This window comes from Squalius cephalus (genome assembly GCF_949319135.1).
Source record: "Squalius cephalus genome assembly, chromosome: 10".
Lineage (NCBI taxonomy): Eukaryota > Metazoa > Chordata > Actinopteri > Cypriniformes > Leuciscidae > Squalius > Squalius cephalus.
Window position 1 is genome coordinate 7,755,607 of NC_137131.1, and position 18,486 is coordinate 7,774,092.

At 41.4% G+C, this 18,486-nt stretch overlaps 1 protein-coding gene across 3 annotated transcripts in view; it reads right to left on the reverse strand.

Moving 5' to 3' along the window:
- The window catches only part of cntn4 (contactin 4), a 156,552-nt gene that overhangs the window by 96,743 nt on the left and 41,323 nt on the right, over positions 1-18,486 (reverse strand). For all 3 annotated transcript variants that reach the window (XM_079883995.1, XM_079883997.1, XM_079883996.1), the window contains exon 3: positions 16,424-16,553. In XM_079883995.1, the coding sequence (XP_079740121.1) occupies positions 16,424-16,553 (130 nt within the window). The remainder of the gene's footprint in view (positions 1-16,423; positions 16,554-18,486) is intronic.

The following is an 18,486-nucleotide window of genomic DNA, read 5'->3' on the forward strand; positions in this document are numbered from 1 at the left end:
TTTAGTTTACCTCACAGACTGTAAGTCGTACATGCCAGCACCATGGAAGCGAAACCTAGGTACAGTTGGAAAAAGGAATAAAACTCAAGCGTTTGAGTAACCAAACACACATCTCCAACCCATATTGCTTTGTGACGTGTCAACGGTCGCTTTGGCCAGGTGGTATTTATAGCATAGGGAGCGGGACGCTTTAGATTCTAGTGAGCATTTGATTGGACAGAAGATGTGATGAGAAGCTGAAGTCCACGGTGATGTCATACAAATCTGTGATCCATTTTAGCGGAAGTGAGAGACTAAGTTTTGAATGCTTATATCTCCTAAATGCGAATTTTGTCATTGTTTGGGAACACACCAGCTTATTCATAACCTTAAGGCTAACATATTCATACTAAAAGCTTAAAAAATTTCATTTTGATTTCAGGGGGCCTTTAAAGGGATAGTTGTGCTGTTCTAAACCTTTATGACTTTCTTTCTTGTATGGAACACAAAAGAAGATATTTTGAAGAATATTGCTAACTAAACAGTTTAGATCCCATTGACAAAAAACAGTTTCAGAATACATTCTTCATTATATCTTCTTCTGTGTGCAGCAGGAAAAAAAATGCATAAAGTTTGGAACGACATAAGGGTGGGTAAATGATGACAGAATTTGCATTTTTTGGGTGGACTATCCCTTTAACTAGCGAGAAATCTAATGTTAAATCGCCCCTTTCAGCATGTGGTACATTCACACTGTGCTTTCCTAAATGGTGTTTGTAGCACAACATCTTGTTTTCTTTGTCTGTTTCCAATTTGTATACAGATGCATCTTATTTTCCTAAGCAAAAACAGAATCTCCCTAATGCCCCCTGAGAGAAGGGTCATTTGCAAACTCTTCACACCAGGAAGCGACTGCGCGTCTATGCAAAGCATAGCAGAAATAATATGGGTGTAGCCCTACATCACTTCTTTCAGGACTTCTGCTCTCGAGTCTATTTGAATCCAGTACCTCTAAATCAAAGACACCCGCACATTCCCACCGCTTCTGCAAGTGTTTTCAAATACAAAAACGCAATAAATATTTCATATTTGTAGGCCACAGTGAACGATACTGCACAGTCTTTAGAGACGCCAGTAATTGATAGGAGTGGTGAGTTTCCAAATCTCAGGCTCAATAATAAGATGATTTCTCCTTCCTGTTAGTTTCCAAGTGCCCTTCTCTGCTCCGTTTGATCTTAGTGAGGCTGATGAAAAGAAAAAGGGACGAGCAGTTATTTCTTGTTTGTTTGAGATTCCTGATTTGGCGATTTGTGAAGGATAAAAGCACACTTGCAATTAAGAATAATGACAACATCGTGTGAAATCAAACTCATAAAAGAAATGTTGGTTGAAAAGTCCCAAATGATACATCGCTTCTAAGACATCTAATTATATAACGTAACATTGCATCGAAACAAGAAAAGGGTATGAATGGATGTCATCAGTTATTAATAACCCCCTGTCCTTGGAAGAAATTGAGATTTCACCACCTACAGTTCCCATCTTGGGTGACAAAACATCCAGTTCGTGTCACAGACAGCCTGTGTTATTTCTCTTTATCTCCAAGTTTTTGTGACACATTTGCATTTTCACACTATGCCAATGCTTCGTTCATGTTTCATCATGGGGGCCTGAAATACCGCCGCATTCTCCCGAAAAATGTAACAACTTTATTTCAAAAGATCAATTATCAGCATAGAAATGAGAATGCTGCTATGTGACAGCATGTCAAGAAACTTTGTGTAACCGTTAAAAAAACGGCCACTTCCCATCTGCTGCTGTAACTATGGCTACAGGCTATCCTTTGATTGACAATTCTCCCTCAACTTCACGACGAGGTGATGCAAGGATACTCTATAGCATTCTCTAGTCTCCTTCATGTCTTAAGATGAGCTTCTTGAAGTGAGGTAAAGAGGAGAAGTGAATTAGAATGAGAAGCTGCAGAGAGAGAGAAGGTGGGACATCTGAAGTATAAGGAGCAGCTGTCGCCTCAGATGAAGAGAAGCTAGCGGTATAATTTACAATAAGTTGTTAAACTTCAATTACACCGCCGCTCCAACCTTCTCTACAAGGAATAGGTGTTACAAAGCGGCAGACCATGGAAGGTTAACGGGGCTTTTCAATAAGCAATGATATAACATGCCTTTTTTCTGTTTTATTCTTGGTATTTTGATGAGAGTTAAAAGATAGTGAAAGAGCAGAGAGGAACTTAAAGTATTGGGAGAAGATGGTACAATGAGATAACTCATTAAACAATGCAATATTCGATATGCGACACAATAATGCTTTAGGTGTGTAAAATTTATTTGAATTATATTTAAATATATTTCAAAGATTGAAAATGATCAACAGTGTTTCAACAACAGAAATTGTTGAAAACTAAGACATTGATTCTTATTAAAACTACAAAAGTTATTCAGTGAAATAGCAGTGAGTAATTATCTCTTTGTCTATTGTTTGATTAACATTAAGCACACAGACGGAAGCAGTTTTATTAGGCTGATGTCGCTTTAAAAGCTGCACGGATCCAATATATTGTTACACGCTTTCTTTTTCAACGGTTTACTCCACTTAAGACATAACTGACTGTGTTTACGTGAAAACTCACCAAGAAGAGAGCTAAAAGTGCTGTCTGAGAGGCGGCTTCCAGTGCATGTGAGCAGGCCCTACTACCCTTATTTCACCTAATAACATTTTAAGTATGTGACACGTATGTAACAGTCATGCATCCAGTCTATTCTCTGCTGTCTGCGTCAAGATAAAACTTAGACTTTTCATAATCTTTTGAAGTATTAAAATCATTCAGTTATTGTAAGCCATTGCGATATGCATATCTCGGTATTTACTTTTGCGATATTTCGATATACCATGCAGCCCTCCTCCATACTCTACTGTTCAAAAGTCAGTAACATTTTTGAAAGATTTTGGTTGCAATTTATTTTACAGTACATGGACTTCCGTGTACTTACAGTGTACTTACCTAAGAAAGTGCTGGTTAATTTGAGGTGGTTAAGGTTAGGTTTAAGGGTTAGTACCTAGTTATTACCCAGATGTATAACTATAATAAGTACATACAGTATGTGCATGGGGAACAGGACTGTAAAATAAAGTGCTACTGATGTTTCTTATGCCTACCAAGGCTGTCTTCAGTGTCACATGATCCTTCAGAGATCATTCTCATTTGGTGCACAAGAAACATTTATTATCATTAAGAAAATGTTGTTCTGCTTAATATTTTTGTGGAAACCACAATACATATTTTTTAAGGATAATTAAGGATTATTTAATGAATAAATGAAAAGAAAGTTCAAAAGAACAGCATTTATTCGAAAAACAAAACTTCTATAACATCGTACATTTATATACAATGATCGATTTAATGCGCCCTTGCTGAATAAAATGATTAATTTCTTTAAAAATGTAATTTACTTACTTACAAAATGACACTTCAAATATTATATTAATATTATGAAATTAATATGTAGAAAATAATACTGTTAAAAAATAATTAGGTGTGGTGGAGTGATACAATTTAAGCTCACAAGATGTTCACTAAATTTCTGAAATTAAACATGCATTAATATATCAACCCAACTTTTACTGTATATATACCACATGGAAAATATGTGATTCCAACATGGAAAATATGCGATTCCAATGGTTATGTGACAGTGCTAATATCTAACTTGAGACTAACTAATCCAAAAAAAGAAATAAAAATAAAATTAAAAAATAGATGTTATCATATAGAAAAACCTTATGTGTGTTACAAGTGTCCTTCACTTGTGAACATCTAAATCAACTGTGCACGGCTCCCAGCAGTACTTGATTCTGATTGGTCAATCAAAAAAATCATGCAGTCAAATTTTTATGTATATATGCAAGTGCTCACCTTTTTCAATTAAGGTGAAAATGTATCTCTCTAGAGACGTCTAGACTTATATATGCCAACTGAAAATCCACAGAAGAATACCGACCGTCATGGGGAAATCTCAGAGTCAAAATAAGATACACCGGTGTTTTGCCAGATGAGAAGTTTATTCTATGTATCATCTTTTTACTATTTTAATTCATTTTACTCTAATTCATTTTATAACTGTATCATTTATCTCTTTTAATTACTTTTATAACTGTTTTAATTTCCCCTGCTTTTATTTTGTGTCTATTTTCTATGCAACGCTTTATGAATTGCTAGTGTGATTATTATAATTCCTTTAGCTTTTGAATAACTGTTTGAATTTTCCTTGCTTTGATTTTGTGATTATTTTTATTCCTCTCTATGTAAAGCACTTTGAATTGCCATAGTGTATGAAACATGCTATATAAATAAACTTGCCTTGCCTTGCCAATATTCTTGAAGCAGTAAACTGTACGACTATTTGGGCGTGATTTCATACATAAGAGAGATAATTTCAACTTTTTCTTCTCACATAATAAACTAATTGCAACTCAGATAAATATGTTATGTCCATTTATTTATAAGTATCCATATAACAAACAAAAACTAATGTACAGCGATCAGCCTGTTAGGGTTTATTTTGTGATAAGATACCTTACTTATTCCAAGTCCCAAAAATGATTCAATATGGCCAAATAAACCTGACACCTACACCAACAAAGGTACGTTTTATAGGTCAGATCAGGTAGAAATGCACTTTTTCACTTTAAAGTGTAGTTTGACATAAAAATAATAGTACTGAAGCATGATTACATAGGATCACAACATCAAACACCTCACGGCAATGACAGCTTTAACCAGACACTCCATTTGCTGAGCACATGCTTTACGCGTTCATGCTCAAACAGATATTACGTAGTGCTATACAACACCACCTGGCTCAGGAGACAGGAGGCTGTTTGAGGATCTGTTGCACACTTTAAGTCTTTCAGCGTAACAGATTCTTTACTAAAACCTTTCTTCAAGAACGTAGTCACACACCAGATGCCTTAGCTCAAAGGCTACAATCACAACTTTGATTATCCTCCGGGCTTGTGCATGGGCTTAAAGTTTAAATAAAAACGTACAATTTTGCCATCATAACTTGGTGTCGTTCCAAATAATCATTTAAAAAAAATTCTGACCAAACATTTGCATTTACATTGATGATTTACATGATTGCAAGAGCTTTCAAGCTTCAAAAAGGACGCAAAACACCATAAAGTATAAAACGGGGTCCATATGACTATATTTGGCACTATATTTGGCACTATATTTAAAATCATCTCAAGTAATACAATAGCTATATGGAACAGAGTGAAATTGAAGCCATTATTCATGAAAATGTTCACCTCCTGTGAGCAATTACCTAGAGTCAGTGAATTGAACCTGGGAACTGAATCAGTCCAATTCATGAACAAATCATTTTGTGAACCACCAATTCACTGACAAGATTCAGAAGAATACCAAAATTTCAGTAGTCAGTACCAATACCAGTAAAATGTCACGATTCTCAATACCAATTTCAGTACCAGACAAAAACTGATGAATTAAGCACTTTAAAAAATGGTAGTCCGTTGGTTATCCCAGTCAATCAGTGCAGTTTCCAATTCAATTGCGCATTTAACCTGTTAAGCTGCAACGCCACTTTTGAAAAATCCCCAGAAATGACATACCCAAACTAAAACAGATACAGTTCATGAACCCTTTGTACTAAAAGCACAAGTATGATCTCGTTTGAAAGCTGACACCTGGCAGTTTATTGTAAATGTAGAATTCATTATTGTTGTAATGACAAAAATTGTTATAAATAGCTTCAAAGTTTTGTAAAGTTATTAGAAATTATTTTTTATGAAACATCCTCATGAAAATAAAATTGAAGTTGGCACTGGAGCAATCTAGAAATGCACTACAGCTAAAGCCACATGTCTAAACATTTTATGTTTAAAATCTGAAGATAATAAGCCCAAAACTCTGTATTTAGTTAAATGTTTTTCAAGACCATGTCATGTGACTAACAGTTAGGGCTAGCTAGCATGTTAGCTTAGCACACCATCAATACACGACAATATATGAGATTAAAACGTACTCGGTTACTAACGTAACCTCGGTTCTCTCTAGAAGAGGGAACGAGTACTGCGTTTTATCAAAACGCTACGGGAAAAGTCTCTTTTCACGAAACACTGAAGCAAAAAATTATCCTTTAATTTTCATATATGTAAAACGCGTTGCGGCAGCAGCAGTCAGCTATGGCGAGACGGCTTGCTCGCTCATTGGCTGCTCTGCGGCAACTGCTTAAGCCTATCGAGCGAGGCCTGAGATGACGTCAGGCCAATGAGGGCGCTTCGCGCCCTCCTCGCCACTTCCCGCCGAAACGGGCGTGGCTTACCTCTATAAAAGGAGCTCGAGAAGGCTGATTCACTTGATTTTGATCGCCGAAGCGAACCAGAGTGAACCGTACGCACGGCAGAGAACGCAGTACTCGTTCCCTCTTCTAGAGAGAACCGAGGTTACGTTAGTAACCGAGTACGTTCTCTTACGAGAGTTCTCTCGTACTGCGTTTTATCAAAACGCTACGGGAACCCCTTGCAAAACGCCGTGCGTGCTGGGATAAAAACACTGATCACCGGAAGCTATTTCAGGCACACAGTGCATAATCACCAGATTGACTCACACAGAGTCAGGGAATAAGGGTGGGAGCCTTAATTCCCTATACTGTAGCGTCGTAGAATAGACATGTCCACAGACGCAAGTATAACATCACATAGACAGGGTAGGGAACCTGAACTAATGTGGGAAATGTGGGTCTTACACAGTTCTGCCCAAGATAGTCGGTAGCGCATTGCGCATGGGTTTCAGTGGTCTGACTAGACGGCTGAACAGATTACACCGACAAAAGCTTAGCCTGTAAGGCGGGAACCTCTAGGTTATAAAACCTGATAAATGTAGACGGAGAGGCCCAGCCTGCCGCCGTACATATATCCTGTAGGGAAATCCCGCTGGACCAAGCCCACGAAGAAGCAACGCTTCTCGTAGAGTGCGCTCTAACTCCCTACGGGCATGGAATGCCCTTGGCAGTATAAGCCAGCGCTATGGCGTCAACTATCCATCTGGATAGACTTTGTTTCGAAACAGCCATTCCTTTGGAACGTCCACTGAACGAGACAAAGAGCTGCTCTGTCTGTCTGAAGACAGCAGAGCGGGACATATAAGCTCTTAAAACCCTAACAGGGCAAAGAAAACTCGAGTCCCCTTCCTCACTCGATGCCGGCAGGGCAGCCAGGGAAATAACCTGAGCCCGAAAAGGCGTGTTGAGGGCTTTCGGCACATAGCCGTGCTTAGGTTTGAGTATGACTTTAGAGTCATTAGGACCAAACTCCAAGCACGCCGGGCTCACAGAGAGCGCGTGCGGATCGCCTATGCGCTTCACTGAAGCGAGAGCCATCAAAAACACTGTTTTGAAAGACAAATGTTTGAGGCTAATAGACTGGATAGGCTCGAAAGGGGCACCTTTCATGGCCGCCAGGACCGTAGAAAGGTCCCACATAGGGACTGAAGGAGGTCTGGGTGGATTCAGTCTCCTAGCTCCCCTGAGGAAGCGGATGACTAAATCATTCCTTCCCAGTGACTGACCCAGCGTTGAACCGGAGAACGCTGAAATAGCCGCCACATACACTTTGAGCGTGGAAGGGGATCTGCCCTTATCCAACAGCTCTTGTAGGAAGGAGAGAACCTCCGTTACCTCACATTCGAGGGGTGAAAGGCTCCGAGCTGTACACCAGCCGGAGAAAACCGACCACTTTGAAGCATAGAGTCGCCTGGTCGACGGCGCTCTAGCCTCCGTGATGGTATTCATGACTCCCTCTGCGAGACCAACGGGTATCCGTTGAGCGCCCACACATGAAGGGACCATAGTTCCAGGTGTGGGTGCCAGATCGAGCCCCTGGCCTGCGAGAGGAGATCTCTCCTCAACGGCACTGGCCATGGAGCGATGTCTGCTAACTGCATCAGAACTGGGAACCATGCCTGGTTCTTCCAGAACGGTGCTACAAGCAGCACTGGGCATTTCGTTTTCCTGACCCGTTCCAACACCTGAGGCAGGAGGAAGATGGGGGGAAAAGCGTATAGCAGGCAGCGCGGCCACTTTTGGGACAGCGCGCTGTCAGTCTTTGAAAAGAATGCGGGGCAGTGAGCGTTTTCGCGGGACGCGAATAGGTCCACCTCCGCTTTGCCGAATCTCTCCCACAACAGCCGGACTGTTTGTGGGTGTAGAGACCATTCGCCCGTAGGAACGTTGTTCCTGGACAGTCTGTCCGGGCCCACATTCAGCAGCCCGGGCACATGTACTGCTCTCAGCGAGCGCAGGTTGTGCTGAGCCCATAGCAGGAGGCGTTTCGCCAGCCTGTACAGGGGTATGGAATTCAGACCGCCCTGGCGATTTATGTAGGACACCACTGCCATGTTGTCCGAACGGACTATGACGTGTTGGTCCTTGATGTGGGGACAAAAACGCGTCAGCGCGTTGTGCACTGCCAGCATTTCTAGGCAGTTTATGTGTTGGAGCTTTTCCCGTTCCGACCATAGGCCGAAGGACGGTCTGCCCTCGAGCAGCGCTCCCCATCCCGAGGTGGATGCGTCCGTAGACACCATCCTCACCCTCGAGGAAGTCCCCAGGCTTACACCTGATTGGTACCAGTCGTTCGCCATCCAAGGCACCAGGGCTGTGACACAGTCCTGATTGACCTTGAGGCGTAAATGACCGGACACCCACGCTCTGCGCGGAACCCGCGCTTTCAACCAGAACTGCAGCGGGCGCATGCGGAGCAAGCCCAGCCGGAGAACTGACGATGCTGAGGCCATGAGACCCAGCATCCTTTGAAATTTTCTGAGCGGGGTGAAAGCGCCGCGGCGGAAAGACATCGCCGCGCGCTGAATGTTCAGCACGCGCTGTGGCGACAGCCGCGCTGTCATAGACTGTGAGTCCAGAACTATACCCAGAAACGGAATCGTTTGGCTGGGGTTCAGTGAACTCTTCGCCCAAATGACCGTGATACCAAGATTCTCGAGGTGATCGAGTAAAATGGCTCTGTGCTCTATGAGCTGAGATCGTGATTGGGCTAGGATCAACCAGTCGTCCAAATAGTTCAGCACTCGCATGCCTCTGAGTCTGAGAGGAGCGAGCGCTGCGTCCATGCATTTCGTAAATGTACGAGGTGCCAGGGACAAGCCGAAAGGCAGGACTGTATACTGGTATGTCTGACCCTCGAAGGCGAATCTCAAGAATCGCCTGTGATGTGACGCTATCTGTATTTGAAAATACGCGTCCTTCAGATCTATCGACATGAACCAGTCTTCTCGGCGAACATGCGCGAGAATTTTGCTGGTTGCGAGCATTTTGAAACGGCGTTTCACTAATACTCTGTTCAGTCGTCTGAGATCCAGAATGGGTCTGATACCGCCGTCCTTTTTGGGGACTAGAAAGTATCTGCTGTATATCCCCTGTTCGCTTTGAACTCGGGGAACAAGCTCTATCGCCCCTTTGCTTATCAGTTTTGATATTTCAGCGCGAAGTAGGTGTGCTACATTCAGCGGAACCGAAGTTTCGACGCGCGCTGTGAAGCGCGGAGGGCGTCGACAAAACTGTAGCGAGAAGCCTCTCTTTATAATGCCTAAGACCCAGTCCGAAACCCCTGGAAGCGCTGCCCATGCATCTGCATGGTTGGCTAAGGGCCGGATACAGAGCGCGCTCTGTTCGCCGTGCGACAGAGGTGCTATGGGGCTCACAAACATAGGCGTTATGCCTGCGGCATTTGAGGCGGGGGGCGCGCTTAATACAGCGGGCGGAGCGCTCGCCCTTGACCTTACAACAGTGTTTGGCTGAGTGAGGGGGGGCTGCGCGAGTCCCATGGGACTCATGTGTGCGAGTAGATGTGGGCTGTGAGCGGGCACATTTACTGCTTGGGGCGCGCTGCTTGTGTAAGCAGCGCGCGCGCTCACAGGTCTCGTTTTTACAGAGAGCCTGTGATCTGATAGACATAGTGTTCGTGGGCACTGAGTAGTGGGCACTTTTACTATGTGGGGAGCGCAATCGACCTGAGTCGATTTTATTTGCGCGAGCCCTAAGTGCAGGGCTGTGCTTGTGTGTAGGGATGGGCACTGAGAAGTGGGCATCGACACTACATTTATAGCAACATCGGCCGTGGCCGGGACACCAGAAGTACCGTGAGTAAGTGTGGGCGCGGGAGAGCGGGCACAGTTACTGCAATGAGTGCACTGTCTGTCTGAGCAGAGTGAATGCACACAGGTTTCGTCTTTACAGAAACCACAAGGCATGCAAAACATAGTGTTTGTGGGCACTAGGCAGTGGGCACGTTCACTATGTTGCGTGCGTGATCGACCCGAGTCGAATATATGAGCGCGGGCCCTGTGTGAAGGGCTGTGCTAGTGTGTAGGGATGGGCACTAGCAGTGGGCATCTTCTCTACACATATAGCATCATCGGCCGTGCTCGTGGGCAGCAAAAACACGTCTGCAGTTGCCTCTCGGGGAACAAACAGAGTGATTTGCATTCGGCGGCATAAATATTTTCTGCCGGCCGGCCTGGGATTCGAACCTCCGATCCCCCGCGCGCAAGTCTAAGAATCTACCACTGGACCACAGTGAAGATACATTGACAAAGTCAGCGCGAGTATTATCCGCACTGGCGTTTGCTTGTCAGGCATGTACCACGTGCTTGTGGGCAGCAAAAAACACGTCTGCAGTTGCCACTCGGGGAACAAACAGAGTGATTTGCATTCGGCGGCATAAATATTTTCTGCCGGCCGGCCTGGGGTTCGAACCTCCGATCGCCCGCGCGCAAGTCTAAGAATCTACCACTGGACCACAGTGAAGATACATAGACAAAGTCAGCGCGAGTATTATCCACACTGGCGTTTGCTTGCAGGCATATATACCACGTGCTCGTGGCCAGCAAAAAACACGTCTGCAGTTGCCTCTCGGGGAACAAACAGAGTGATTTGCATTCGGCGGCATAAATATTTTCTGCCGGCCAGCCTGGGGTTCGAACCTCCGATCGGCCGCGCGCAAGTCTAAGAATCTACCACTGGACCACAGTGAAGATACATAGACAAAGTCAGCGCGAGTATTATCCACACTGGCGTTTGCTTGCAGGCCTGTACCACGTGCTCGTGGGCAGCAAAAAACACGTCTGCAGTTGCCTCTCGGGGAACAGACAGAGTGATTTGCATTTTCAGAACGCCTGCAAAATGCCAGAATGTGAGAAGAGTGGAAATCGCCCAGATTCAGCGGGGCTGAAAACACTCCATTCTCTTTCGCCAGTGACGCGCGGGAACCGTAGAAACGGTGTTCGGTTGCAGGCAAGCGGGTACTACGCGCTCGCTGGCTGCAAAATGCATCTCTGCAGTCGCCTTCAGGGGACTTACAGAGCAAAGCATTGGCGGCATAAATATATATGCCGCCAGACCGGGATCCGAACCCCGGTCTCCCGCGAGGAGAACCTATAATTCCACCACTGAGCCACAGGGGGATACAGGCTTTGAAAGCGGCGTCAACATGTATTCTTCGGCGTTTGCTGGCAGGCAAGCGTGTAACAGACTCACTTGCTGCAATAATATTTCCAGTCGCCGAACAGGGAACTGAGAAATGTGAGAGAAAAGAGGTCAGACCGACCAACGGTGGGACTAAGAACACTCTTTTCTCCTTCGCCGGTGAATGACGCGTGCAGAGGCAGGGTAGCTTTTCTTGTAACGTAAAGAAAAACTAATCCCGCCGTCCGCTTCCAGGAAGGGCAGCCTCGGAAAGGATGCCTGGCGAGTCCTCAGAGTCACCGTAGGCAATTGGCTCGGAGCGAGCGCGAGCGCTGCATGAGAAGGCGTCTTGAAAAAGACGCAGCTCTTTTAGGGGTGAGTGTTGCAGCGAACACACACACACACAGAAAACAGAGCAATATAGCAATAAAGGATATAGGCGTCGGAAAGCGCAGCAGGTACGGCTGTAGAAGGCGGCGTTGGCCAGCGGCTTCGAGGGCTCGTCCCGCTGAAGTGCTTGCTTCGAACGACGCTTGCTTCCGTGATCCAGCGATGCGTGCGCTTCGCTGAAGAGATTAAAATCAAGTGAATCAGCCTTCTCGAGCTCCTTTTATAGAGGTAAGCCACGCCCGTTTCGGCGGGAAGTGGCGAGGAGGGCGCGAAGCGCCCTCATTGGCCTGACGTCATCTCAGGCCTCGCTCGATAGGCTTAAGCAGTTGCCGCAGAGCAGCCAATGAGCGAGCAAGCCGTCTCGCCATAGCTGACTGCTGCTGCCGCAACGCGTTTTACATATATGAAAATTAAAGGATAATTTTTTGCTTCAGTGTTTCGTGAAAAGAGACTTTTCCCGTAGCGTTTTGATAAAACGCAGTACGAGAGAACTCTCGTAAGAGAACCATATTTATGCTCAAAACGTACTTTATAACTCAAGCCGAATGTTTTAAATAATCTTCTGTGATCTAATTTAGCTTCAGATAAAAAAATCAGACAGAAAATATATTATTTGATAGTATTATGCACAATGATGAAGTCTATATAGATTAGCATTACATTATAAATATAATCTATTATTATAAAAATACCTGGCATGGCTTGAAGAACACAGGCAAATCAGATATCATTGCAATCATGTTTATTGTCTTCAAAACATCTTTTATCTGCATGATTACAGCCGATCTCTGTTAGCTGTGTGTGTGTTCGAGGCTTCCTGGAATGTCACATGATCATGGCTCTTCTTCATGTGCCATATATGGACTATATTACTGTGCATATAGCGCCCTCAGGCTATTGGTATGAATTGAAAACACTGTGAATTAGAATACCAAACGCTCATAAAGATTACATTGACGCATTTGGGTATAAATTCAATAAATATTATTCCTGTCTATAGAAATATGATGTAAATCTAAAAGAATCTATCAATATTTCTCCAAATCTGCACATTTTTGAGCTAAAGCCCTGAGGGACGTTGTTTTGTGTATCGCTGTCATGACGACAGCACAGAGTTTTTTATGAATGGGAGCGGCTGACGCGCATAATTCATATTAAAGGTATCGACTAATTTTTTCATTTCATAACTCCTGACACAAATTAAGACATAACTGTCACTATGAGTTTCTCAGAATACAATAGTGGTCAAATACTGAAACTTGAGTCTTATATCTTTTTAATGATGTATAGTTTGTCAAGGTATAACATTAAATCTGATAGTAATTTTGAATTAAATAAATAAAAAACGCTTCAGTGCGCCGACGCACTGGTGAAGCTTAACAGGTTAAATACGGTTGTCAATCCAGAAACTTTGCAGTGTACTTATCAGCATGAAAAACTAAACTTGTATTCAGATTGTGAATGGGTAATAAACAGAAAACGAGAGAAGAGCCCTCCTTTTATAATGACTTAGGCTCACTGAATTCTGCACTCTTGCGATAACTCTAATTATAATTTTAAAAAGCTGTCTTAATTGTACAATGAATCTCATTTACATTGTGTTTACACTTTGTTGGTTATAATGAAAGGATTCATGAGCGTTCAGCTCGCACTGAAAAAAAAACATAACCTCGTGCATTTTCAACAGTGTTAAACTTAATGTTAAATTTGTTAGCTCTTTTTTTTTATTTAGTCTTGGGGTACATTTACATGACAACGATGTGTGTTTTTCATTTGCTTGTCCAAATGTTGCCAAAACGACCAAAAATGCTGTTATGCTGCCAGGCCAGTAGTTGGCGATGTCACTTTGTAAAGAAACATTACGTGCCTAATAGACTGAGCACGTAATACGCATGTGCATGACGTCACCGTTTTCAAAAATTCGTGCTTTTGTTGTTTACATGGAAACGATAACTTTATTGTTTTCAAAAACTTGCACTTTGAAACCAGTTTTTAAAAGCTTGTGTTTTCAGGCCACCAAAACGCTGTTGTTGTGTGAATGAATGGCCCATTCCTATTTTTAGTTGAAAGCGGTGTTGTGTAAATGGCCTCTTAGTCTTAGACCTGTGCTAAATGTACTTTTTTAGTTTTTATCATATTTAGTCAACCTTGTCCTGTTTTTGTTTAGTCAAGTTTTAGATCTTTATCACAGACAAGGCTTAAGCCTAGTTCAAGAATAAAATGAATGTTTGAGCTCTTTTAAGCAACTTACAGTGACATATCATGTCTGTGAAACCAGGCCTAAATGTCTGAGCATTTTAGTCTAGATTTAGTCAATGAAAACTTAGTCACATTTTCAATATGCTGCATAATGGTTGTATTAATAATCAAGATAATTGTGCACAAAATTAAAAAAAAATTGTCATTTGAGATACTTATTTTCATTTAATCAGAATTATTGCACTTTCACTTATAGGCATAAATCAAGAGTTTGTTAGCTCATACGCATGGTTTATTTTACCTCATCTAGTTTCTTGATTTATTATAGGCTATTTATCATATAAATTAACATCTCTACATTATGAAAACTGGTAAAACAAGAAACTTAAATAAAACAGTGAAATTCCTAATTAGAAATTCCAATAACTGGAAATGACATGTTTTTCTATTAAAACAACAGCATAAAAGACTTGTACTAAAAGCTTGTAGTAAAGGCTTGTACAGCAGTCTGTAATATTGTGTCCTCTTTTTTTAGAGTTTTTTGAAGTTTTATTTTTTTTACAACATTTAGTATTTTTTTCGTCAACGATATAGCATGTTGATATAGTCGCAGTTACTGTTTAATGATATTGGTGTCGTCTCGTCATTATCTCATCATTGTCATGGAAAAAAAGGACGTCAACGAACATTTTTCATCATAGATTTCGTTAACAAAATTAGCACTACTAACTGACACCTCTGATCGGCCATTTTGATCCTGCGCTCAACAGATATGATTGTGATTGGCAACAATGCTCAACACTTGTAAAAACACGCTGTAAATATAAACCTTTGACGCACAGATAGCACTCAAACAAACACGAACGAGTGCATTCGAAAGCAGCGTCTATCAGCGGCTACCGAATATACCTGGTACTCAGCAGTACTGCAGAAATGCTGGTACAATCAAGGTAGTACCTGTACGTTTAACAACCCTAACTTGGAATATAGCACACAGGCACTAGGGAAGGATGGGAGTAGTTCAGGAGGTTGAACTTAATGCACTTTGAAAGTGATGGACACTCCAGCTGCCGAGAGAAGGACATTCATCAAAAGGCTCCATGATTCAACCTTCCTGACAGGAAAGAGGAAGCGACTGATTAGCTTTTCCATTAAGCTTGATCAATTCTGGAACTGCACAAGGATCCAACTTTCTACAGCACATCTGAACAGTGTCAGGGGAACACGTTCATTAGAGGCCAGACGCTACATTAGCATTCTTAAGAACATACTTTACCATAAATAAATAAATCATAAAATGTGAAGGAGAATGAAAACAGAGTCAGGCCAATATGTAGCTAAAAATTTCTCAATATTTTTTTAGTCTTTTGACAATATTTCTAAATACATATCTCAATAATTATGCATTTGCTTGAAAACGGCTCAAAAATACACTACCACTCAAAAGTTTGTGATCATATGACATTGAAGAATATAGTAATGACTGCTGAAAATTCAGCTTTGCCTTCACATGGATAAATTACATTTTAAAATATATTCAAAAGAAAGGTTTATTTTTATTTTTTTATCACATAAATGCAGCCTTGGTGAGCATAAGAAACATTTTTTTAAAAACATAAAAAAACATTACCCACCACAAACTTTTGAACAGTAGTATATCACAATAATTATGTGTCTGTTAGTTCAAAAATGTCAAGTAGATTCAACATGTTTAATGTAAGAACTAAAAGTAAAACTAAGAATTTAATTACAAATAACAAATTGTCCACACTTTTCACTACATGAATCTTCATTTATATCTTTTTTTGTATTTTAATTTTATATCTTTTCCTTTATTTACCTACATACTTTTTACTGAAACGTTGTAATCTAGGAAAACTCCTAAACAGGAACATTGGCCAAACCAATGGAGTGAGTTTGGGGTGGGACTACTGTATCTGTTTGGCTGACCAATGGCAGTTGTGGAAACCTGTCAGAAAACGGTCACTATTTTTGCACACAAAAAAAACCAGTACATCAAATGTTTGATGTTTGATCTCCAGCTATGATGGGAAAAATGTTGGACCAATGAGATTTCACTTTGGGTGGGGGCTACCCAGTGCAACGCTGCAGAAATAGAAACCAATCGATTAAGACAAAAACTCTCAAGAAAGATTTTTAGTGCTTATCATGTCATGTCGCATATGGTGCTACTGATGCCAATGTGCATTTGCACAAAAGAGCCTGTGCATTTCTGAAATCGTAAAAAAAAGGGACTAAGGTTCAATTTACCGAAGCAGTGATGCAGATGACCAAACAATGTTTTTGCGGTATAAAGTTGGCAGTGAGCTCACCTGTAAAAAGGAGGAGGGTCACCTTGTGCCTCACAGCTGAAAACCACCTCTCTGTTCTTCTCCATGGAGTCTACTGGAAACACAATGCTGCCTGGCTGCTTGGAGAACACGGGAGTCTGCAGCGTGTTGCCTACAGATAGAGAGAAAGAGAGAGGAGAGAGAAAGAGAGCGATCAGCACGCTCCACTTACAGACACCCAACCTGCTTGCAAAACAAGCTATTAGCTGGTGGCACTGAGCAGGCCAGCACTGGTAAGCCATTAGAGAGTCAAACCACAAGCAGACAAAACATATCAATTAATTCAACTAACACCACGGCAACTGTAATGGAATCGCCGTTGATTGATATAGAACAATGGTTTGAAGACACGCGTTCATCGCTTTCCATCACCTCTGTGGTCTGTTTTTAACCTTCGCTATGGCAGCGCAGTTGTAACGGAAAACGCTCAGGCAATTAGACGTGTGGTAAGCGCCTCTCAGTTGAGATTTGAGGCTCCTCATGTGAGGTGACACACTGAGATGCCTCACGCAACCTGCTCGGATAACCGCACAATTTTCTAGGTTTTGAGACATGGGACCAAAAAATATGGTTTCACAGACAAGGCTTAAGCGTAGTCCCAGACTAAAATGCATTATTGAGCTGTTTTAACTGAAAACAACTTGCACTGTCATATCTTAAAATATGTCAGTGCCATTGTTTTGTCTCAAGATGCACACCAGTAATGTGTTTTTTTAAGGCACGTTTATAAAAGCTACTTAAATGTTCTAATTGAACAAAGGCCTAATCCTGGCTTAATCTAAACCTTGTCTATGAAACTGGGCATTTATGTACCGAGCAATAACTTATTTTGGATCAATCTGTTAAACATATATATAGGCATTAATTAAAATTGTAATGTTTCTTCAACATTTAAAAAAAAAAATCTGTCACTATATGAGGTACCGGTATATTAAATAAGATTACTGAATGATAATGTAAAATCATAATTCTCATAGTGAAAAAACAATGCATTCATTGAAAACATTCCAGTGATCATCTCTGATCATTTTCAAAGAGGAAATGTTGTTACTTTCATAAACAAATGCAATGGCTTGGGCATGTTTTCTCCCATCTCTCAAAATAGCTGAATATTACCAAATGATTATGAAGAGATTATAATATCAAAACTGAAGATAACATTAAAATATAATAATGCTGCTGTGCTGTTACATTTCAAGTCTTTTGTTGTTGGAAAAATCAATCTTGTCTATGAATTGCTCCTTTACTGTATAAACAGTCTGTCATTCTCCATAATTTTACACCTACAGCCTCAGCTAATTACACTTGTACATTATATGTGACCCTGGATCACAAAACCAGTCATAAGTAGCATGGGTATATTTACATTGTATGGGTCAAAATGGTAGATTTTTCTTTTATGGCAAAAATCATTAGGATATTAAGTAAAGATCAAGTCTATTTCTGTTCACAGAAAATATATATAACGTAAATATATAAAACATTTATTTTTGTGAGTGAATGCACAATCGTGACCATAAATGGACAACTTTAAAGGTGATTTTCTCAATGTTTCGATTTTTTTGCACCCTCAGATTCCAGATTTTCAAATAGTTGTATCTCGGCCAAACATTTGTCCTATATTCTAACAAACCAGACACCAATGGACAGCTTAATTATTCAACTCTCAGATGATGTATAGATCTCAATTTAAAAAAATTGACCCATGTGACTGGTTTTGTGGTCCAGGGTCACATATAAGTTGAGGTGTTGCTGGTTTGTGCATGTTTGTTGGCTCAGTGCAAAGAAAACTTATTAAGTATTGCACTTCACCTCGTTGGATCTCTGCACAACTGATACAGCAAATTTTGCAAAAGCAAAAGTAAAAACAGAGGAAGTAGAATTGAGACTAACTAACTTAGTCTGCAGCAGCCATAAAAAGCTCTGAAAGGTCATCAGGCTTCTAAAGAGCAGCAGGAGTGAGCATTTTCTCCACAAACCAGAGAACATCCACACATATTACAGCTTCAAACTAACAGAAAAATGCTTTTTAGCGACAAGGGGTG